This window comes from Pituophis catenifer, unplaced genomic scaffold (genome assembly GCF_029215685.1).
Source record: "Pituophis catenifer annectens isolate HBS135680 unplaced genomic scaffold, rPitCat1.0.hap2 SCAF_2, whole genome shotgun sequence".
Classification (NCBI taxonomy): Eukaryota; Metazoa; Chordata; class Lepidosauria; order Squamata; family Colubridae; genus Pituophis; species Pituophis catenifer.
The window spans coordinates 128,832,325-128,856,001 of record NW_027256882.1 but is presented as its reverse complement, the minus strand read 5'-3'; the positions used below and the strand labels follow the sequence as shown (position 1 = coordinate 128,856,001).

Sequence of the window (23,677 nt, the reverse complement as noted above, 5' to 3'; positions counted from 1 at the left end):
ATTGTAGCTCTTGCTGAAATAACAGGCAGAAGGCATGGCTAATAGGGCCTTTACCTGACACCAGTTGAGGCCCTAACTACAGTGAATCAGGTTTTCTTTACACCTTATTCAGACTGCTGCAATGCATTCAACATGGGCTTACCTTTAAAAATCACTTGGAAGCTTCAATTGGTTCAAAATGCAGCAGCCTATGTACAATCCAGGGCTCACCAGTGGAAATATATTACAACTATGGGCACCGCATTGGCTTTCTGTAGGCTTAACCTATAAAGCTTTTTATTGCTTGGCTCAAGTTACTTTCAGGACTCTCTTTTCCCATTAAAATTAGCCTAGCTAATTTGATCTTGCAGCTGATGGTTCTCCATGTTTAGGAATTGGAGGGGGCGAGTTGGGTTTCAGAGACTAATTTTCTTTGGCAGAGCTCATAATCTAAGCTCTATTATGGCAGCCTTTTGGCACTTCAGTCTTAACTATTTTTTTTTCTATGTTGGACCCACTCGGTTTAAAAAAGGAAAAGTAAATGAAAACACCCCTGAGACATTGTACTAGCAACAGCTAAATTTGCATGACAATAGCAGAAATGCAACTCTGAGCAGAGGACAAGAAAGAGGAACTCACAGACATTATTCAAACAGGAGTTTTATTTATATCACCCCAAGGCAAGATTGTTGGCCCTGAAATGTGGAAGAAAAGGGATCACAACTTTAAGTATGCTAATCCACTGTTTCCCTCATGGCTGTTTCTAAATCAGTGAATGTGTTTTCAATTGCTTTTATTGATGAGAATAACAAAATGTCAAGTGGTGATGGGGAGAGAAATAAACAGGCAGTGGAACAGAGAAAGATTGAAGATTGAACACATCTCCCGAAGGCACACTCTTCAGGAGCCAACATTACAAGACATTGCACCAAATAAAAGCCTAACAGCAGCCATCTTTCAGTTCGGCGCCCCCTTCTCTCATTCAGGCAACATATGCAGCACTTTCACAAAGAGTAAATTTTCTCCCACTTACTTCCCATTCCTTTTCACTAACAATGGACATCCTCATACTCGCAGTAATGTGCATAGTCTTTCTACAAACCATATTCAGATAGTAAGAATATAAACATTCTCATTTCTGTGGTGAATAGATCACTTTTCCCAACCTGGTGACTCCCATAGATTTGCTATATAAAATAGCTGAACCAAGCTAGGGACATTTTTCTCCATTTTTTTTTTAAACGTAGTCTCTGTCTATAAATCTCTTGATTAACTTCACTCATCTACCTTCACTTTTTACTGTTCTTATCTCAGTCTCAAGCTTCCCCTAATTTAAGCTCCTGCATGATCACCTTTATCATCCCCCGTTGGTGCTACTATGGGCCATGCTGCCTGGGAATGACAAGAGTTGTTGTTTGACTGGTGTGTGTGTGTATGTGTGGGGCGGGCAGAAGGGGAAATAGCAAGGTTACGTGGGGAACAATTATTTTGAGGGAAAAATGCAAGTCAAGCCAGACCCAGAACACATTGTACGCTGCAAGAGAATTCAAATTGGGCTCCAAAAATTCTAATGACCACTAGATGGCAACAAAGACATATAGCAAACACTAATACTTTGTGGATTTCTAGTGTTCATTTTGATTTTATTTATTAGATTTTTTAAAATCCCATCTTTATTACTTTATAAGTAACTCAAGAAGGTGAACATACACAATATTCCTTCATCTTCCTATTTTCCCCACTACAATAACCCTGAGAGGTGGTTGAGCTGAGAGAGAGTGGCTGGACCAAAGTCAGCTTTCATGGCTCAGGCCAGAGTAGAATTCACCATTTCCTTGTATCTAGCCTGGTGCCTTTTACTTTTTTCCAGTCCAGATGTGGGGGCCTGACTGAAGATGAATCACAACAAATATCACTTGAGAATTTAAATCCCAAGAAACTGCATAGTTGGATCATCTGATCGATAAAAGTTCATACCACCTCGTAGCCATAACTAATGAATTGGAGGTTTAGCAATGTACTGAATTTATAACTAGCCTCATCAGAATATCCAGTCACAATCTATTCTAGTTTGAAACATTAGAGAAGACTTGGAATTTGTGATGCCTGTACCTAATTCCAAATTTAAAGTGGAGTACCTTTCTGAGATAATTTGAGTGTTGCTGCTGCCTTTGTACTATTACTATAATGGCACAGCAAAGATAAAAATGTTAAGGAAAGATATACTTTTTGTGTTTAGAGCTATAATATCTTTACATTTTGAGATTTCTGTGAACCTGTAGCATTGCATGAGGAGAAGGAGGCAGAGTGAGAAGATCCGTGCCAATATTCATCAAAGACATGAATCTACCAGTGGTGGTTGGTTGCTTTGTCTGCAACAAGTCAGGGTTGTGTAAAATTGACAACACATGCATGCTGACATTATGATACATAATCTGTTCTTATACATTTGTGTTCTGGTGTCTTACCTGACACCAGCAGGTAAATCATAAAGATGTGTGTCATGTAACATTGTGATACGCATTTCATCATATGCTCCCCACTACTATCTTGAGGATATGTATTTTTAAAAAAGTGATGCAGTTGCCCCAAACTGGACATATCTACCCATGTGGAATGAAAGCAATGCAACATTTTGAAACATGGAATGTTTCATCCCCACACCAGGCATTTGCTTAATTTTTTAGAACTAAAAGCTATAAAAACCAAGCATTACTGCAGATTTGAAAGGTTCAGTTAATCACACCAAAAAGGCAAATGCTATGAAACCTTTTTCTGTTTCCTGTGAGAATTTCCTAAATGTCAAACCAATCTGCTTTCTAAGATCCATGCACTCTGATGTGAAACCAGAACCTCATATACTTCCTATACTCTCTATTTCTTTTCCACACGTCCATCGCTCATATTCTCCCCAATTCCTGAAATTCCTCATTTTTCCAATATTAGTTTTACCTTTTGACCTTCACACCTGCTCTGAACACTTTACCCAACACGCAGACAATTCATGCTTTCTATTAACTCTCTTGAAATAGCAAATTGTCCAGGAAACTAGTGGCCCCATTTCAGATGACTCACTTGGCACCCTGAAAAAATGTCCTTTGCTCTCTTTCATAGCCCAGCAGTGCACTTTTAATGATAGATGAAAAAGCCATATCCTATTCCACTGCCTCCAGATCCTTAAACACAACTTTGGGATTTTTTTGTTTTTGTTTTTGTTTCATTTGGATTTATACAACATTCTTCCAAGATGCCTATCTCTAGCCTCTGCAAGAGAGAATTGGCATAACTCTTTTACCAAGGGAGATGAACTTGTTGCAATCAGTTTTCAACTTCAATTTTCTGTTTTTCTTTCACTCCAGCAGCAACCACAGCAAAAAATATCTCTGGGAGGAAAGTGCGAATATAAACAGCTGCCTTTGCAATGGGGTTTGCCATGAACACTTCCTGCTTCTTCCTGTTCACTGTCCGTAGAATTTCTTCTGCTACCTCTGATGGGCGGACACCATAAGCTGACTTTCGGAAGAAGTCTGAGAATTGGGCAAACAAGAAAGTATTAAAAGAGATAACTAGCTGCTATGTGTCATGGTCTTGTCTCATTTCAAAGACAATATGAAGGTCATTGTGGGGACAGGGAAGGAAAGAAATTTGTAGGAATGAAGGGAAGACACTACATCAAAGATAAAGAATAAATAAAAATGCTGAAAGGAATCTTAAAATGGTGAAATATTGTTCCAGAAGAACAGGCAGACAGGTTAATGTTTGTTGCGTTTAATAGACTACACAATAAAAAGAAGACTCAAAACTTTTAAACAAAATGTTAAAACCTGCTCCAGTATGTCAAAATGAAGGATGCATTCTCCCTTACTTTTAACTCTACATTTTAAAGGCAGAGAAAAGTCATTTTTTTCTTTAAAAGGCCAGTGGCCATGTTAGGAGGGGAATTGCATTATTTATCACAAGGATGTCAAAAACACTCATTTTTTGTTACTTATGATACAGTAGTGGTTCATGGCCAATGTATTGTTTTCTGTGCAGGGAACAAGCAATAATGTCTTTTCTAAGTATTTTACAACTGGTTTGCCCGTATTTATTAATTGGACAGAAAAATATGTATGAATGCCAAGAGTTAACACTAGCATTCCCTACTTTTGAAAGCAAAAATTTATGCTTCTAGTTAATGGACTGCCTTATATTCCAACTACAAATCATCACTCATGGTTCTGAAATATCAAAGCTTGATGACAGTAGGTTCTTTAGAAGGAATGTATTGTAAGTCTTTGTCTCCAAAGACTGGTGATTTTGAATTTTGTCAGCAAGTTATTTGCCTAAATCATCTTTGTCATCTTAGGTATTTTTATCTTTTAGTTCTGCATGTGTTCTGGTCCCCATCCCTGTGTGAAGGACTTACTTTTCCATGAGGCGCCTTCCCAGTTCTTAGGCTGCAGCTGATTATGAACAGAACATATAAAACTTGGAGACACAGTACTGACACAAACACCAAATTCCTGCAGTTCTGCTCTCAGACAATCAAAGAATCCTAGAGCAGCATGCTTTGAAGCAGAATCTAAGAGAAAGGGAGAGATTCATGCAAGAAACATACTAATTATAATATACCAAATACCCATCCATCCAAAAATCCATCCATCCATCCATCCATCCACATTAGCTCATCTGATTTCCTATACCAAGAAAAGAATAAAATAAAAGCCATATTTGTTACAAAACATGCTTATTCTAAGTGCTTCCTCATTTTCCTCATGCCATGAACATACCTTGGTAATTGCTTTTTTTCTCTTTCCTTTTATCTCCAGCCCATAACTGAGGTAGTTTAATGTTGTCCTTAACTGTACAAGTTTTCAAAATCATGTTTTCTTCTGTCTTCCTAAACAGTTTTTGTCCTGCCACAGTTCACTGGCGAGATGGCTGTTGATGTGGTAAGCAGGTGGGATCTGCCTGGTTCTTACTGGCTTCTTTGTGCTGCTTCAAGCAGCCCCCCACCCCCACCCCTCTCCAGGAAACTACCCTCCGTGTCCCTTTTGGCTTATGCTGCTGAAGAGGCTAGAAGCCTGGCTTCCACAAAACATTCTGACTCCATAAGGCTGACCCAAGGCTTGCTGCAGCACTTGTCAAATCTTATGCTGGCTCCTTACAACACAGGTTTAGGGCTTCCTGAAAGAACGCTCAACCTGTGTCTTGGAAGTATAGAAAAAGTGCCCTAAAAAGGTGCTAGCCTTCTGCCACATAGTCAGTGTAAAGCAGGTTACAGACAGGCTTCTGTCATCTGGATATTGGTGATTCACATGGTGTTGTTGTTATTATATTTACTACTTTTATTCCTGAGGACCTATACACAACTGCTGTGACTATCATCTGACCATTCAGTGTCTCTAGAACCAGTATTATGCAACTGTATTTGCAGTGTTCATGCAGTTCACCATTGTTATTTGCAATACCTGAGGGGAGTGTGATGGCATTTTTCTGTTCCATTCTATTTGGACAAAGCTAGATGTCAGAGTAACGACTGTTGTTATGTACTGGCCAATCACAATATCTCAATGGCTCCTTCTTTGGGGCTGTCGGCCATAAACTCAATATTGGTCTTCTTGGTTCCTCATCTGATGTTTCTGAGATTTGGAGGAGGAGCTGCTCTTACCAGGAGCTCCATCTAATCTCCCTCCTGTTTCTCTCCATGCCCTTCCCAGAGTCTACCAATTGAGTAATCTGACAGGTGGCTAAACCTGCCATTCCGAACCTCTGTTTACAATAATTTATCCTATCCCATGTTAAGGAGGATAATTCTTTTTCCCATCAGAGGGTGACATTTGGTGGGAGGGAATATAAAACCAAGGGAATCTATTTCCTTATCTTGATTTGTATTAAGTAAGAATAATGCATTTGCCAGCTTTTTGTAAAATTGGATTCATTGGTGGGAGAAGCACATTTTGTACAGCTGGACTTGTGGATAGACTGTCCACAAGTCCCTTAAGTATTTCTTAAACTATCCATTATCCCAAGTAATTTCAGCAAAAAGACAAAAACAAAAAAACCTCCCACCAATCAGACAACCTACACAATCAAAGCTATCAGCAGTTACCAGTTTCACAATTTCTTAAAAGACAGGAACTAGTAGAAGATAATAACAAGGTTCATACATCATGCTGCACTATGTTGTGTATAATCATGACTGAGTAAGCCACAATGACGTGAGTTTGCACTATACCCTAGATTATTGTTTGTACATTTAATCAAAATGAGACAAATTGCGTGTTTGCCTACATCCAAATGGAGTACTCAGATGACTTAAAATATTGTTTGGTGGCATTGTCTGTAATAATATGGATGAATACATGGATTCAGATGATCAAGTCCATTTGTAACTTCTGAAAAATATGGAAGACCACTGAAGATAGCATGTGATAGAATTGAAGCCTATTCTTACTTGGTGAAACCGAAGTTCTTTGTCTTTCTTGTAATAATAGCATAGCATAATAATAGCATAATAGAATAAAAGCTTCAAAGAAACTCAAAAATATTTAAGATTCTCCAGTGGTTTTAGACTCTAATTGGAAGACCTCAAGTTTCATATTGTTCTAATTGCCCAGAAATAAAAAGAAATAACGAGTTAGATTCATAAACTCACAAGCTGTACGAAAGGGAACACCCAATTTCCCCTGGATATTGTTGACTAGGACGATTTGACCAGTTCTCCTGGAGATCATGTTGGGAAGAAAAGCTGGAGAGCAAAATATAAGAGAACATTTTTCCAGATTAACAGAAATGAAAATATTACTTCCTGATCCACTAAACTAATACCAAATGAAAAGATCACAGTATATCAGCTTATACTATATTAAGGTATATAGAAACCATGAAACTTTTTTTTTCTATATATGCATTTTTCAGTGGTAAACACAGGTTTCAGACAATATTTTTTTTCTACCTGTAGCTAGATTCCTCAGGAACGGAAAGCTGAAAAAATGTTTCAGATACTAAAATAGCAATTGATATTGTGCCTGGGATGAATAAAAATGCATTGCTGATCAATGCAGATAAGGCAGAAATGTTTCTGATCCATTAATAAGCAGTTAGGTAATTGTTAATTCCTTGAATGTCATGGGTGGGGATGGAAGGGAGGGCATAAATCTGATGAAGAAATAAATAATTGGTTTGATGAAAGCATCATCATCATCATTGCATTGATGAAAGCAATTGGTTGCTTTCATCAATGCAATGTCAATCTAATTTCTTCTAGGTGATCCACAAGAGATTGAATATGTCCAGTAGAGATCTTTACAATATGAGGCAAGATATTAAGCAGCCACATCTTCAACAAAACTACTCAACACTCAGATTTCCTCAAAGAGAGAAAAGACCCCATTCTAGGAGGTTGGAAAAGAAAATCTGCAACCTTTTAAACACTGACATTTTTTACCCTGACAAATTCTCCAGTTCTTTGTCAATGAACATTGCTGCAGTCTAGTGTGCCAACCATCAGAAAACTAAATAGGTTTGGACCTGGGTTATACTTGGATGGAAAACTATCAATAAATCCTATGATTATAGGCTAGTTTGGGAAATAAATCATAAAAACAGATCAAGGCAACAGCAAATTATTTCCATATAAAGGCTCTAAAAATTATAGCCATGTTGTTGAGTTTGGATTATAGTCATTAACTGAGGCGAGGATGTCAACGTGACATCGGTTTATTTCAGGCAACAGCAAAACATTAGAACACTGAACTGTCAGTCTATCTGACAGCTCGCCTTTTTATACTCAGTAAACAGAACAGCATTAACCAATCAGGAAACGAGTAACCTCCTGCGCTTAGCACAACCCTGTCCCAACCAATCAGGTGCAGGCATTTCCATCGCTATGGTAACGCGCCGACACAACACCTCTTTCCTCCTAGATGGCACATGTGTAGTCCGCAAGGTACGCCGGACGCCTGCGTATTCGCCCCGAACGTCACAATTCGGGGTCAGCGGCCTGTCCTTCAGAATGCGGCTACGCCGGGCATTGGAATGACAGCTCATTTGGAACTTTGGCCAGAACTGCTCCTTCAGGTGAGTCTGGCAGTGAGCTAGCCACTTTGGAATTGCGGTCTGCATCGTTGTTTGCCCTGGTTAATGGAGATGGGGCTGCGGATCTTCTTGTTGTTATATCTGGGGGTGCCGCATCAGAAAAAGTCTGCAGAGAGACTCCTTCCTCCTCCAACAGTTCATCTAACAACCTTCTGTGCAGTTGATCCACGTGGCGCTGCCACGTTCGGCCGTCTTCGAGCTGGACCCTGTAAGAACAGGGACCTGTTACTTTGATTACCCAGCCCGGTAACCAACACGGCTCGCCCCCATAATTCCGCACATAGACAGGACTTTCCTCCTTGAAAGTTCTAGATGGTCTGGGACCCTTAATGGGGAACTCAGGTGAGTAATCGGGATGCATTCTGTCCAAAGTTGTTCTCAGACAACGGCCCATCAGCATTTCGGCTGGGCTTCGGTTTGTGGAAGGGCACGGTGTTGAATGTTGGGACAGCAGATAGGCTGCTACCCTTTCTGGCCACCCGCCTGGACTTAGTCTGGCCAAAGCCTCCTTGGCGGATCTCACGGCCCTTTCAGCCAGGCCATTCCCTGCCGAATGGAACGGGGCAACCCAGGCGTGGTGAATCCCCAATGATGCTAAAAACAGCTGGAAAGTGGTGGACGTTAGTTGCAGGCCATTGTCTGAAACTAAAATATCAGGAATACCATGGGTGGCAAACATTCCGCGTAACACCTGGATCAGGGCCTCTGTGGTGGTGGATGTCATGCTCACCAGCTCTACCCATTTTGAATAGGCGTCCACCACAACAAGAAAGGTGTGTCCCATGTATGGCCCGGCAAAGTCCAGGTGAATGCGCAACCAAGGCCCCCTCGGGGATTCCCATTCCTGGGGGGGGGGAAGCTGGTTCAAAAGGTCTAGACTGCTGGCATTTCTGGCAATTGGTAACCCACGCCATAATGTCTCGATCTATTTTGGGCCACCACACGTAACTCCGACTAAAGCCCTTCATCCTAACGATACCAGGGTGGCTCTCATGCAAGCATTCTAGAACCGGGGTTTGCAATGTGTCCGGAATCACCACCCTATTTCCCAACAACAAACAACCCCTATGGACAGACAACTCCTGTTGTCGTAATTGGAAAGGCAGGAAAACCTCAGCAATTTGGCCATCCGGCCATCTCCTCTTTACCCAGTCAAGGACCTGGAAAGAGTGCGATCCTTAGCCGAATGAGTTGCTATATCTCTCGCAGAAATAGAGGTTTGTAACTCTTCAATGAGGAGAACAGAAGAGGCAGGGGCAGGGTCCTGGACGGACACTGGTAATGGGCAGCGACTCAAAGCGTCGGCATGGGCTATCAATTTGCCCATGTTAGTGTAATTATACACTAACAAAAACACTGCCCAACGAGACATCCGGGGAGACAGAATTTGGGGGGTTTGCCTATCCCCAGCTAACAGACCCAAGAGTGGTTTATGGTCCGTGACTAGTTCAAACAGACGGCCATATACGTAGTCATGAAAATGTTTAACAGAGGCCACAGCGGCCAATGCTTCGCGATCAATTTGCTATACCGGCGCTCAGTGGAGGACAATGTCCTAGAATAGTACGCGATGGGGGCTTCCCGACCGTCAGGAAGCTTATGGCTCAATACACCCCCTATGCCATATGGGGAAGCATCGGTGGTCAAGGTAAGGGGAAGGTCTGGTGTGTACTGGACCAGAACAGCCAAGGACGTGAGCAGATCCTTTACAGCTTGGAATGAGCGGTTCTTGGCCAGAGTCCAAACCCACGGTGGGTTTCTGTCTAGGAGCCAGTGGAGAGGCTCAGCCACACTAACTTTATGGGGAAGAAATACACTGTAGAATTTTAATAACCCCAAAAAAAGCTTGTAACTCGGATTTACTGGTGGGGACGGGGGCATGTTTGATGGCCGCCACCTTTGAAGGGGTGGGGTGAATGCCCGAGGCATCTATGAGATATCCTAAAAACTCAACCTTAGGCACGCCAATGAGACATTTGTTCTTTTTCAACTTGAGTCCAGCACTTCGGAACCGTAGTAAAACCGTCCACACATGTTTGATGAATTCACTCCGAGAAGAAGTGGAGATGAGAACATCATCAAAGTATGGGACGACTCCAGGTAACCCAAATAACAAACGTTCCATTAAATTTTAAAAAAGGCCAGGTACGATGCTAATGCCGAATTGTAGACGCCGGCACTTAAAAGCTCCACAGTGGGTCACGATGGTCTGAACCTCAGCAGAGGCATTATCCACCGGGAGCTGCTGATACGCCTGAGCTAAATCTAACTTGGCAAAAATGGAGCCAGGACCAGAGTGTGCAGTAATTGTTGGACTACTGGAAGAAGATATGGGTTACATTGTAAAGACTTATTTAGGGCACTTTTAAAATCGGCGCAAATGCGAATAGACCCATCAGGTTTGATTGGAATTACAATTGGAGTTTCCCACTTAGAATGATCCGTGGGCTCTAATACACCCTGGGAGATGAGCTTATCCAGCTCCGCATCTACTTTTGCGGAGAACCAGGGGAACTTGCCTCGGCTTGAGGCGAATAGGAGCTACCTGAGGGTCCAAATTTAGGGAAATAGGGGAACCAACATATTTACCCAAAGATCCGCTGAAGACATCCGCGAATTCTGTATACAGAGCATCACAAGCTCCTGCCGACATGGAGTGTATGCCAGAAATGCCAAGGCCCAGAGAGGTGAACCAATCTAAACCCAGAAGGCTGGGAAGGGAACCACCCACTACAATTAAAGGGAGGCAGCCCGCAAAATTATTGTTTTCAACTAAAAACCGGCCCTGGCCTATAATAGGAATGTGATTGCCCTGATAATCACGTAATTTGATGGGGCAAGTATGGAGTTGGCTTTTGTGGAGGTTGGGCAATAGCTTCTTGATGGTGGTCCAGGAGACAATCGATTTAGCGGATCCGGTATCGACTTCCATCTGGCAGGCCACTCCCTCAATCTTGACCGTCAGGAACAGCTTGCTCATCTCAGGTCTGTGTTTGTTGGTGGTCACCTCAGTAACTCGGCGGCCTCGGTAGATGGCCAATTCACTGGTGGAATACGTTTTGGATTCGGGCTGCTTGTACTTGGAAACCCATGAGGATTGTTTACCAGACCGGCAAATGCGAGCAATATGGCCCTGTTTCCCACATTGGCGACATGTGGCGGATCGGAAACGGCAATTCGCCCAAAGGTGATTTTCACCGCAACTGAGGCAAAATGATTTTGAGGATCTTGGTTGTCCCGTTGGGCCCCTTTTTACGGTTGTAGATGCCTTTAAACAACTGCCTTGTTTTCCTCATCCATAGCCTCGTCCTCATAATGAACAGCAGTGGCTAAACCAGCATGTGGTTGAAATTTTCTTGCGGACTTATGGGACATCTCGGCAGCTTGGGCCTCCTCAAGTGCTGTTGGGAGGTCCAACTCCTTCCTTGCTAGCAGCCTCCTTTGAAGTCGGATGTCTCTGATGCCACAAACTAACTGTTCTACAAGGGCATCATCCAAGTCCCTGAACTCGCAGTCTAAAGCTGCCGTTCGGAGGCGAGACATGTATTGGTTTATGGACTCCCCTTCCTCTTGCACTATCTGTCTCAGGTTAAAACGGCGGGCTATGCAGGAGGGAACTGGCGAGTAATGACTCCTCAGTTTCTCTCGTAACGCCTCCCAGGGAGCCGTGTGTACTGGAAGAGGAGCGACTAATGCCCTTGCCATTGCAAATACTTCTGGCCCATAAGCATTTAGAAAATGAGCGCGGTTTTGGCTGCTTGAAAGTTCAGTGAATTCATTCGCTTCTAAGTAACACTCGAATCTTTCCTTGTACGCCTGCCACGTCTCTGCAGCTGCGTTAAATGGGGCGAATGTAGGAGGGGCCATATTCCTGTCAGGTTCATTTGTATTTACTTTAACGTTGGCTCGGTGACCATATTCACTTTACCTCAGTGTGGCCGCTCAGAATAACATTCACTTCTTCCGTCGCCTCAAAATCCCACCTTCGTCGCCACTTGTTGAGTTGGATTATAGTCATTAACTGAGGCAAGGATGTCAACATGACATTGGTTTATTTCAGGCAACAGCAAAACATTAGAACACTGAACTGTCAGTCTATCTGACAGCTCGCCTTTTTATACTCAGTAAACAGAACAGCATTAACCAATCAGGAAACGAGTAACCTCCCGCGCTTAGCACAACCCCGTCCCAACCAATCAGGTGCAGGCATTTCCATCGCTATGGTAACGCGCCGACACAACACATGTAGTTACTAGAGCTCAGCTTGAGGGAGTCTTTGCTTTATACTACAATTAATTTCAACTGTTTCATTACATTTCCCTTAAAACAAAATAGTATGACAGACACCTGAATAACAGTCCTGGATAACCAGGGGTGAAATCCAGCAGGTTCTGACAGGTTCTGGAGAACCAGTAGCAGAAATTTTGAGTAGTTCAAAGAACCAGCAAATATCACCTCTGGCTGGCCCCAGAGTGGGGTGAGAATGGAGATTTTGCAGTATCCTTCCCCTGCCATGCCCACCAAGCCATGCCACCAAGCCACGCCCACAGAACCGGTAGTAAAAAAAAAAAAAGGATTTCACCATTGTGGATAACTCTGTAAGACAGTCTTTATCAACCATGGCAGCTTGAAAATGTGTGGACTTCAACTCCCAGAATTCCCTAGCCAGCAAGGGAATTGAGAAACACTGCTGTTGGAAGTAATATCCCATTTACCCTTGCCTGAAAATTTGGCATAATAATGCTAGACTGTCTTGCAGAGCTGGCTTAGTTCACATTCACTCTGCCATTAGCTATCCATGTAACAATGCTGGAATTCATTTGTGTGCATTTTTAAAATGTTTAGCAATTAAACAACAAAAATATTGTTTTAAATGACAATTCCTATCTTTGCTTCTGTCTTTTTCATTGTAAATAGATTAGTGTCTAATCACAGCAACATCAAAAGTCTGTATTTTTTAATTGGTTTTTTTTTTTTTTGTAGCAGTAATTGCTTCCCACTCAGGAAGATTATTTTTTCCTTGCACAATATTTAAGTCAATCATTATTAGGATTATTATCCTAATAGGGCCATCCACTTCCAAGAATGGTCTTGTAAAAAAAATCTGTATTAAAAATGCATGCATTTAATCCATGCAAAGCATGCTGTCCCTCTCTAACCTATTATTTTTAGCATTAACTTATTACTGAGCATGGTTTCATCATTTTTTTTATTCCACCTATCTCCCCTATAAGATGACTCTGGCATTTCATGCTATTTGCAGTTAATCCGCCCCCCGTATTTTCTTTTACATGTAGTAAATAATTATACAACCAACCATAGATCCATCCTTTAGTTTAAAACAGGGGTGTCAAACTGGATTTCATTGAGGGCCGCATCAGGGTTGACCTTGGGGGGCCAGGGTGGGCAGAGCCAGCTTGACATCACTTGTGTCGGGGGCGCCTGTGGTGCCCAAGAGCTCTGCCAGTAAAAATGGGGACTCAAGCTTCATTCTCAGCTGCAACCCTCTGCCAGTGAAAACAGAGCTCGGGTGGGCCGCTTTGTTTTCACTGGCAGAGACACTGTGGGCCGGTCCTTCACTGTTTCCAGGGTAGCCCAGCAGGCCAGATCTAAACACCCTGTAGGCCGAATTCGGCTCACGGGCCTTGAATTTTACATCCCTGTAAAATTAAAACAATGACCTTGGCCATGCCATAGACCATTCAGTTTGCAAACAATTCCCACTGAATACTAATCCAGTCCATTTCTCCTTTGCATTCTTCTTGTCAACTGCCAATCACAGACCCTTTCAACTAATTATTGCTGAAAGGTAAGATACGCTGTCTACCCAATGCAGAACTAACAGGAAGTACCGTAGGAAGCGACTGTCTTCCAAAGACTTCAAACCTGGTGGAGGTTTTTCTTCCTTTCTGTGCACCAGCAGAAAGCAAATGGCAACTAGCACCATTCAACTGATGAGTTTGTGTCCTGAGACATACATAAGACATAACCCTTGCATGGAAACTCCATATCATTTCTCATTTTAGAATGAGATCTCTCCACATTATAATTGCTACTTAGGAGTTTGGGATGCTTCCAGATGGAGGATGCATATCACTAGTAATTTAAAAAAAAACATTGCATTTATCTGCCATTTACCTTTTTAAACAGATTTTTCTATAGTGGGAAGAAAGATGAAGATGCAGTAGAGGAAATACATGATTGCAGATGGAGGACCGTACGCTCAATAACAATAATGTGTGAATATATTATAAAATGAACAGTAAACCTTTGGAAATATACTATGATCTAAATTTGAGTCAGATCCATGTGATCTGGAAGCACATTATTAATCTGGCAGGACATGCAGGCAAGATACAATCTGAAACAGCCAGGATGTAATCTGAGAACTAGCAGCTTTTAAAAGGTGAATGATACTGTACGATGTCCAACAGCTAATGGGTGAGTTTATATATTTCCTCACTCTTTTATTTTTCCTGGATAAGCCACATCTCTATATTCTTGACCGTATCACACATCTGAGATGCTTTTTCACAAAAACACAGATGAATCGTAATTATTTTTGGGGTCTACTGTTAACATTCATTTCAAACCACTTTGAGGACTTCAGAAGCAGGACATAATATAGCTGCAACAAAATCATCCATGGAGAGTTGTTAGTGAAAAATTAATGAGCAAACACAGGAGATGTGATTAGCCTCCCCTTGGACTCCAAACTAAAAGTTCCCAAGAGTCAGACTCTTGCTGCAGAGATTAGTTCATAGCACATAAATATTTGAGGTGTGTGGCAAATGGACTAGTATTGGGCAAGGTGTAAATGTGCTCAATGTAGTTATGGGATGAGGAATTACAACAAAGAGCACATAGAATAAATCCCAGCTTTTGAACTGGTGTATTGAGTCATTCTTGTTACATTTAACCAAAGTGTGTAAGCTAGATCCTATGGATTCTTCCCACTCCACAAAGTGTAGAGTAGAGGTTTTTTTTGAAGGACGGGAAGCTTCATTTGGTTAGCTGGATGCAGACACCTCCAATGGATCCACAGATTATTTGGCTTCTGCAGCAATTAGCAGTCTCATAATGTACACATGGGTTCCATTCCCTGCAAAACACTGTAGATACCTAAGACAGGCTAATGCTGCTGCACTAGATGACTGTAATTTTGGACTTTTGTTTGTTCCCTTTTATTGTAACTAATATATCCCTGGAGATGGCTAATATTAGAATTGGAAGGTCCTTGGAAGAGCTGTGCATCATCAATCAGTCAACAATTGAACAACTTGTTGAATGTATTGGATTGATTTTATGGTCAAAGACCAAAGCAGCTGTAGTTATCACCAGAGAAAGGTTAAGATGACAGGTATTTTTCCATACACTCCCCAGGAGTCAGGGCTGACTCAGTGGCATCTAACCCGCTACAGTAAACACCTCCAGTAAGGCTGAGCCCAGCAATCCAGTCATTAGATACATATACTATTAGGGGAAAATGCTTTACCAGCAAGGAATATTCTGCCAAATCCCCTTCATTAATAAATCTCTCATCAAACTCAGCAAGTCTTTGGAATACTTCCACAATGCACCCAAGTTTGCAATCAAGGCAGATGTCAGCACAAGCTGCTAAAGTTACTACCTCATTTTCTTTTATTTAACCACTTCCAATTCTCTCTCCATCCTCCACTTTTCCATGTGAAATGATAGATTACAGTCACTAGTGGTGTTTGAAGTAGTTATACACCACTGAGTCAAGTCTAGTAAGAGTTGAAACAGTTATCAGAAATTAAAGCATGTTGCCCTACAGATAACGTTTTATTTCCTCCAGAGGCAATTAGATGTGGGTGGAGCTCTACATCCGGGAAATTATCTGGGGAAAGGCATGACAATTAAACTGAAATAAATTTGAGAGACTTTGTTGTATGTATATACATAAAATTACTAAGGATTCCTTCCTTTCAAAAGCAAAAATATAGTACAGGTAGTCCTTGATTTACAACAATTCATTTACTGACCATTCAAAGTTATAATGGTACGGAAAAAAACGATTTGTGACCATTTCCCACACTTATGATGATTGCAGCATCCTCATGGTCACATGATCAAAATTCAGTTTGGCAATTGACTTCTATTTATGATGGTCGCAGTGTCCCGGGGTCGTGTAATCACCTTTTGCAACCTTCTGACAAGCAAAGTCAATGTGGAAGCCAGATTCATTTAACAATTGTGTTACTAACTTAACAACTTCAATGATTCACTTAACAACTGTGGAAAGAAAGGTTGTAAAACAGGTCAAAACTCACTTAATTACTGTCACATTTAGCAACAGAAATTTTGGGCTCAATTATGGTGGTAAATCAAGGACTCCCTGTATTCCTAAAACATGAGAAGATAAGAGAGGCAGTCTTCTGTATACCTTTGGTGAGTGTTATAGGTCCAAAGTAGTTGGCATCCATGATCTTTTTGTCGAGTTCCAGTGACATGTTTTGAACTGTCCCCTTGGCTTTTGTGCTAGCGTTATTAATGAGAATATCCACACATCCATAACAATCCAGGATTTCTTTAGCTACATCTTGGATACAGTTTACATCAGCGAGATCTAAAAGGATAAGCTTCGGTGAAAATGTCTACAAAAGAAGAAGGGTTTGAGGGTTACAGTATTATAAAACAGAGATATCCCAGTACTTTTTTGAAGCATAATACTTCACAACACAAAAAAGAGAAATAATTCCTAGAGACAATAAAGAACTTTCGCCAGTTTGGTGACTTGCCTATTTTTGGATCTTCTGCTCCCAAAGTTCCCAGTCATATGGCTCACGGTAAAAGACATGGGGTTTATCAGATGACCATGACTACCCTGATTCCCCTAAAATAAGACATCCCCTGATAATAAGCCCAATTGGGCTTTTGAGCGCATAGCAATAAGGCCAAGCGCTTATTTAAGGGTTCAAAAAAATATAAGACAGGGTCTTATTTTTGGGGAAACACGGTATGTAGGAGGCAATCAGATCCAAAGATGAAGTAAAATTGATGTATTAAAAGTATAAATAGTAACAGTTCCTTAGGAAAAAAAGTATTACTTTTAAAGATTTGGTAGTACTCTTGTTTAAATCCAGAATCGCCTATTTGCCAGTTTATATACCGGTAATTGTCTGCCTTAAATTTGGAAATAACTGATTGTGATTATTTGTATGGAAAAGATATGTGGATCACGTGTAAGTGTAAGGCAGCATCCTTCATTCATTGTTTAAAAACAAACTAATTAGACTGACCTTAATTTTGATATTTTCCAGTAACATCCAATAAAACCTGCGATCATTAATTATATAAGACAATACTGTGAGGTAACAAAATTATACAATTGCAAAGAGAGGCAATAAAACTAATTTTAAACTGCCTTGGGAAATAAGTTAGTTTTGATCTAACACTAAAAATATTGCAGGGGTCGCGGTGGCTCAGTGGCTAAGATGCTAAGCTTGTTGATCGAAAGGTCGGCAGTTCAGCGGTTCGAATCCCTAGTGCCGCATAACGGGGTGAGCTTCCGTTTCTTGTCCCAGCTTCTGCCAACCTAACAGTTCGAAAGCATGTAAAAAATGCAAGTAGAAAAATAGGGACCACCTTTGGTGGGAAGGTAACAGTGTTCTGTGCGCCTTTGGCATTTAGTCATGCCAGCCACATGACCATGAAGACGTCTTCGGACAGTGCTGGCGCATCAGCTTTGAAACGGAGATGAGCACCGCCCCCTAGATTCGGGAATGACTAGCACATATGTGCGATGGGAACCTTTACCTTAAAAATATTGCAATATTTACACTGTATGCCCGGAATACTGTTTGAAATACTGAATACTAATCTATTTTTTTTTTCTGAAACTGCATATTACAGCCTATGGTCTATTTCCATCCTTTAACACCTAAGAGTTATTCAGTTGAAAGATATGCTTTTTTTAGGGTTTTTGGGTTTTTTTACATGATGTGTCTTTCTAATGTATCTTTTTATGTTGCACGAACAAGATAATTAGAGATTAAATACTTTATTTATTTACATGTGCATTTTATTAGGTTGCTACTATCTTCAGACAAGTGCCTCTCCAGCAAGCTGGCAAATTCATGCATTGTGCTGTCATGACTAGGCTGTGCTATACTTAAATGTTATCATTTAATTGCAAGCTGCCTAGAGTCTCTTTGGCAACATCGGTGACATATAAGTTTAATAAACAAATAACAAGTGAGTAAATAAATGACATAAGGTCCATATCTTACTTACTTGCATGTGAGGAACAGAATTAGATTTCATAATTTGCCTATGTTCATAGAACAGTAAGTTAATCCTTAACTGCCTTCTTCAGCATTCCAACAATTTCCAAAACTAAGTTGTTAGTTACTACCTTCATTCTTCATCCACAGGTGGACATGCTGGAAATGATAATTTAAATCTTCTGGAAGTTTCCAAACTGGGGAAGGCTGGAATGTAATCTTATAATCTTTCATGTGTTTTCTTTTGTCCTATAATTTCTTCAACCACTTGTCTTTTCTTACTTGTATCAACCTTCTTAAATTTAGGCTGATTCCTCATGTTCCTTTATAGTAGAAGCAAGGAAAAACATTTGCTTTCCTGAGCTTGAGTAGCAAGTGATCTTTAGTTCAATATAAGCAATGGGCCAGCATTTTCTTTCCCTGAGTCTAAGACTAATAAATAAATATTTTAAGGAAGGCAAAGGAGACACTGTGTAACCCTTATTTGTTCAAGTAAGATGAAAATAGGTAAGGAAACCTCCTTCCTACTTCTACCTAATGGTATGATTGGCCCTGTGAGTAATTAATTTGTTGGGAAAAAATGTTTAATTCAAAAACCCTGAAAAAATTGCTTGGCCATTCTAGATCAAGTGTCTCTTTTGATGCCTTTATATAAATCTTTAAGTGTATAAATGGTGACTATAATATTGATTTAGAAATGAAATATTAGAATAGTTTGGATGAATGTGAAGATAGAAGAAACTCATGGAAGATGGAAAAGAAGCCTAAAAGATAACACCAAGGCGTTACAGGGAAGGGAGGATTGATGTATTAAATGTTTGTTTGTCTTTAAAAAATTAAAAAAAATTATATATAAATCTTTAAGGATATGCAAGAGTCTTACTGCAGTAGGATCAGCCGCACTATTTAAAGCATCACAGAGAGCTTCTAATTTGTCCAGGTGTTTCCCACACAAAATCAGCCTTGCTCCTCCTGAATGAAATACTTGTGCACATTCTGGAAGATAAACCAAAAGACAATTCAATTAATTGGGATTGTAATAGAGTACACCACTTCTCATTCATTCAACCTTAAAGGCAGAAAAAATATTCTTTCCACATTCAGCATTAGCATACAGATAAACCCTCCTCCCCAGGCAATTGCTTATATTTCAACTACTGATCTTGTGGGTGGTTAAACAAATGTATAATCTGGACATTACCTGAACAAACATATTTTATAAGCCTTTGCTTATAAATGGATTCTATGAAGTCTTATGCATGGAACTGAGAGCAACCACTACAACCTAAGACCACTGCTGTTGGGTTATAGTTCTGAAAACACAAGGAAGTCATGATGTTTCCAGTGAGCATATCCTTTGCATGAGAGAGAGATATGCAAAAAAATTAGCTGAAATCATCAGAAATTATGAATCCTGATATGTTGCTTAGTTAGGAGCCTCCAGCTACAGGAGCTAATATCCATTTATCTCAGTTAACTATAAACCCAGCCACATTGCTACAGTAAGGACAGGAGCATTTCTATGCTGGGTGAGGTAAAAAGTGACTTATTTAATATTCCTCGTTTAATATAGAAATGCAGAGAGATACCAGAGCAGAATTTTTGCTCTGTCTCTGTTTACTTGGCATCTTCCACACAGGGTGTGGGGGAAAAGATTTATCTTCCTCTATTGCCAGCTTGGAAATGAATTGGTAGAAAAGGTCTCTCCACATCACCTTGGGAAGGCAAGACTGTGAATCCTGGGAAACCAACATTTCCATGCATTTGAGTAATGTATGTCAGTATCAAGCGTGCCCAAAGGAGAATGAGCTGATGATGGTTGCAGTGATTGAAAGAAAGAATTCCATCCCTGGAAATCCTCACAAGAAATAGCCTAGGATACACAGAGCATGCTCAGTAGCTGCAGCATGAAATGCCACATGGAAGAGAAAACTAAAGAAATATTGTCTAGCAGGAAAAGAGACAAAATAGCAGCTTGGAAAGAATGAACGGTTTTCTGGCAAAACCCAGAGTAAAATCATTAACTGAATCAAACTTTACTAAATTAACTTGATTTCCTGGGCTTACATAACACAAGATTAAAAATTAAGGAACACAATTATAAGTTTAGTGGGTTGCACGAAGTCAACCACAATACGATTCTCTATGTGAAAATAAGCACAGAATATTTAAAACAGATTCTTCCTTTCATAAAAAAAACCTACCACAGTCTTCTTGTAGGATGCACTATATAGGGGCAACCTGGCAACACAGTTAATCAATTTGATAGACTAGACTAGGATTGCTGTCTACAATTTGGAATGATCTCAATCTTTTTATCAAGAGATTTCTTAGATCTTCCATTCTCCATCTTGGTTCAGCTGCAGTAAACACAGGAGTTCAGGAAAGTTCACTATTGGGATGAAAGTGTAATATTGTCTTGTTCTATCACTTGATGCACTTCTCCTAGTGTGTTTGCCAATGGTACACATGACCCTGATGATTTCTCAGCTTACATCTCCTGTTCCCCCACCCCACCGGACAGGCAGCAGAGCAGCAAACCTCCTGCATATCTCCATGAGAGGGATCATTTTCCATTCCCCTGACATTTCTGTGGCTATGATTTTCCTCCATTCACCAAACCAGGCTGCAGGTTCAAAGTTTTCACTACAAGGTCTGCCAATAATTTTGCTTCAAGATAACCCTTAGTATCTCAACTGCTTGGTGCAAGATCTTAAAACTCACCACTAGTGCATAATTTAGGGATTACAGAAATAAGCTATTTATATCATATTGCTGCCACTTCATAGGTCCTGTATGTGCAAATGGTTCTCACCATTACAGCACAGCTAGCTAACTAAAAATAGATTTTTTTTCTCTCTCTCTCCTAAAACATAGAGTTTGTGGAGGCACTTTTCTAACTAACCGTGAATCTAAGTACTATTCTTTCTAATAGACTGTTCAATAGTTGCATCGTAAGAGAGATTAAGTGGATGCCAGTCTCGAAATAAATAGAGCTTTTATTGCTGTTTGCAGTTTGCGCAAAGTGTGAGTCATTTTAATGGCATGGAATTCTGAAAGTTGGCTCCAAACAAAACAACAAAGCAATGTAGAATCTAATTTCTTGCACACTAGATCAATTGTCAATACATAATTCAGTTCCCCTTTCTCCTCCCCTTCTTGTGTCTTCATGCCACACGGTTTATAGTTATTTTCTCTAATTTATTTCAATTGCAATATTTGGAATTATGCAGCCAATGTAATTTGTTCCAAGGTGTTAAAGTAGGTTCAGAATGCATACAGATCATTAGAAGGCAATGTTTCAGATTGAGCAAACGGACATACAGATTGTGTTCTATAGGAAGAAATTTGTTGATGAATAAGAATAAACAGAGTAATGTGGAGAAATTCTTAATATGCTCACTTAAGAAGGCCCTTTCTGCACAAGTACACATATTTATATGGCTTCCCTACTGTTTTACAGGGCTGAAGCCTTGACTCTGGTCTATAATATTGGTTTCTGAATTCTGAACTCTTTATGAATGCTGAAGTTCTTAGAATCCTGGATGCTTCCACAAGGCAAACATTCATAAAATTTTCAGGAGGAAATTCCTATTTTTGCAATCTCTCTCTCTCTCTCTCTCTCTCTCTCTCTCTCTCTCTCTCTCTCTCTCTCTCTCTCTCTCTCTCTCTCTCTCTCTCTCTCTCTCTCTCTCTCACACACACACACACACACACACACACACACACATTTGCTGCACCTCTTACCCTTGCCCACACCAGACAGAGCATCAGTGACTACTACAACTTTGCTCCGCACAGCAGACTTTGTCATCAGCTGATTAACTTTCCGATAAATGTATACAATTCCACTAATTCCAACCACAAGCAGTGGAAGGAATAGAATAGCCATAATGCCCATCTTCACCTAGCAAAAAAAGATAACAAATTAAAGTCACACAGAAGGGCCATCATACTGTACATGCCACACAGATTTATTTTTCTTTTCAAAATATATTCAGAGGTCAGTGAGCAGGACAATTAGCAATATATTACACATTCTGACTCGACCCCATAGGAAATTATTTATTCAGCATCTGTCAGTGCATTTGGAGATTATCAAAATTGCACAAACCCTATTTTTTTTTGTTTCTGCAATGCAACCCATTTTTATAAAATTTTATCTTGTAAAATCAAGACTATGACAGAAATCCATTTAAATCCATGTATTCATTTCCTTATTGCTTGCTTTATATTATAAACAGCTTACATGCAGTAGTCCATTCATTTATTGCAATGCAAAGGGAAAAAAAGGAAAGGAAAAGAGTAGAGGAAAAAAAAAACACTTAAGTATTTCCTCTTATAATTATAAAAGGCCCAAAAGCAATTACTACAGACATTAATCCCATTTGATTTCCAACTACAGTTCTGCAATAAAGCTAATAACTTACTTGGAAAGCAAGTAGTCAGCCCGCCGATAACGTGGTGTCTCCTGCCAACTGGTTTATTCCAGAAGTTTAATTAAACTTGTAGGCATTTTTGGAAAGGAAAAGCTAGCCCACAAGCTGTAGCTTAGTCCTTTGAGCAAAAGCAGCTATGTATAGTGCCCAGCTGCACCCCAGACTTTAAAAAAGTAAATATAGTATCTGTGGTCTCAGCCACATACCTGACCTATTTTGTTTCACTGGGCTTCCAAGTCCTTCTGCAGCTTGGAACAGTGGAATAACTGAACATTAGGAAGGAATGGTCTTCATTTATTTGTTAGCAGGAACCTTGAATTAATTCTAAACTTGCCCTTGGAATTTCTATTTAACATGGAAATCATTATTAGGAGCCTCCAGTCCATTAGCAAGGTTACTGGCCCCGTTTATGATAATACAAGATGGAATTGCTTACTTTTCAGAGTTCTTATGTAGTGGGAATGCCACTAGAAGCTGACCATAATATTACTATATGTAGATAAGAATATTTTAAATATATCAATATATTTTAGTTTAACACTTAGTGTGTACTGCTAATTTTGTATGCAGCTATGTCTCTGTCAGTGCTATCATTTTGTATTTTTGTAATAGTCGGAATAGGAATCGTACAACTAAATAATACAGCTCTTGCGCAAGTTGGACATAATGGACATTTTTCCAAACTGCAGTGGCAGATTTAGCTCTCACACTTTTTAGGTGCAAATGACATTTTGAAAATTTCTGTCAAATTTGTAGAAAAAGAAATCAAGTAGATGACTTCAACCAATTTCTGTTGGTTGAAAGAAAAAATCTTTTTCCAAGTCAGAACCCATCCACAGCAGCAGTATTATAGAAAAATTCCAATGGGAGGTTTTTTTTCAAGCTTGATGAAATAAGGAAGACTGCAATGCCTTAGAAAGAAATTTGCAC

General features: G+C 40.1%; 1 protein-coding gene across 1 annotated transcript; it reads right to left on the bottom strand.

Moving 5' to 3' along the window:
- Window positions 1-621: 621 nt before the first annotated feature.
- DHRS7C (dehydrogenase/reductase 7C) lies at window positions 622-22,880 on the bottom strand. Its single transcript, XM_070937501.1, has 7 exons — window positions 22,739-22,880; window positions 22,056-22,215; window positions 19,192-19,304; window positions 16,469-16,679; window positions 6,620-6,712; window positions 4,388-4,543; window positions 622-3,506 (listed from the first exon to the last, which is right to left on the bottom strand). Exons 2-7 carry the CDS (start codon window positions 22,207-22,209, stop codon window positions 3,298-3,300), a joined length of 936 nt encoding a protein of 311 aa, XP_070793602.1. The 5' UTR covers window positions 22,210-22,215; window positions 22,739-22,880; the 3' UTR covers window positions 622-3,297.
- Between the last annotated feature and the right edge of the window lie 797 nt (window positions 22,881-23,677).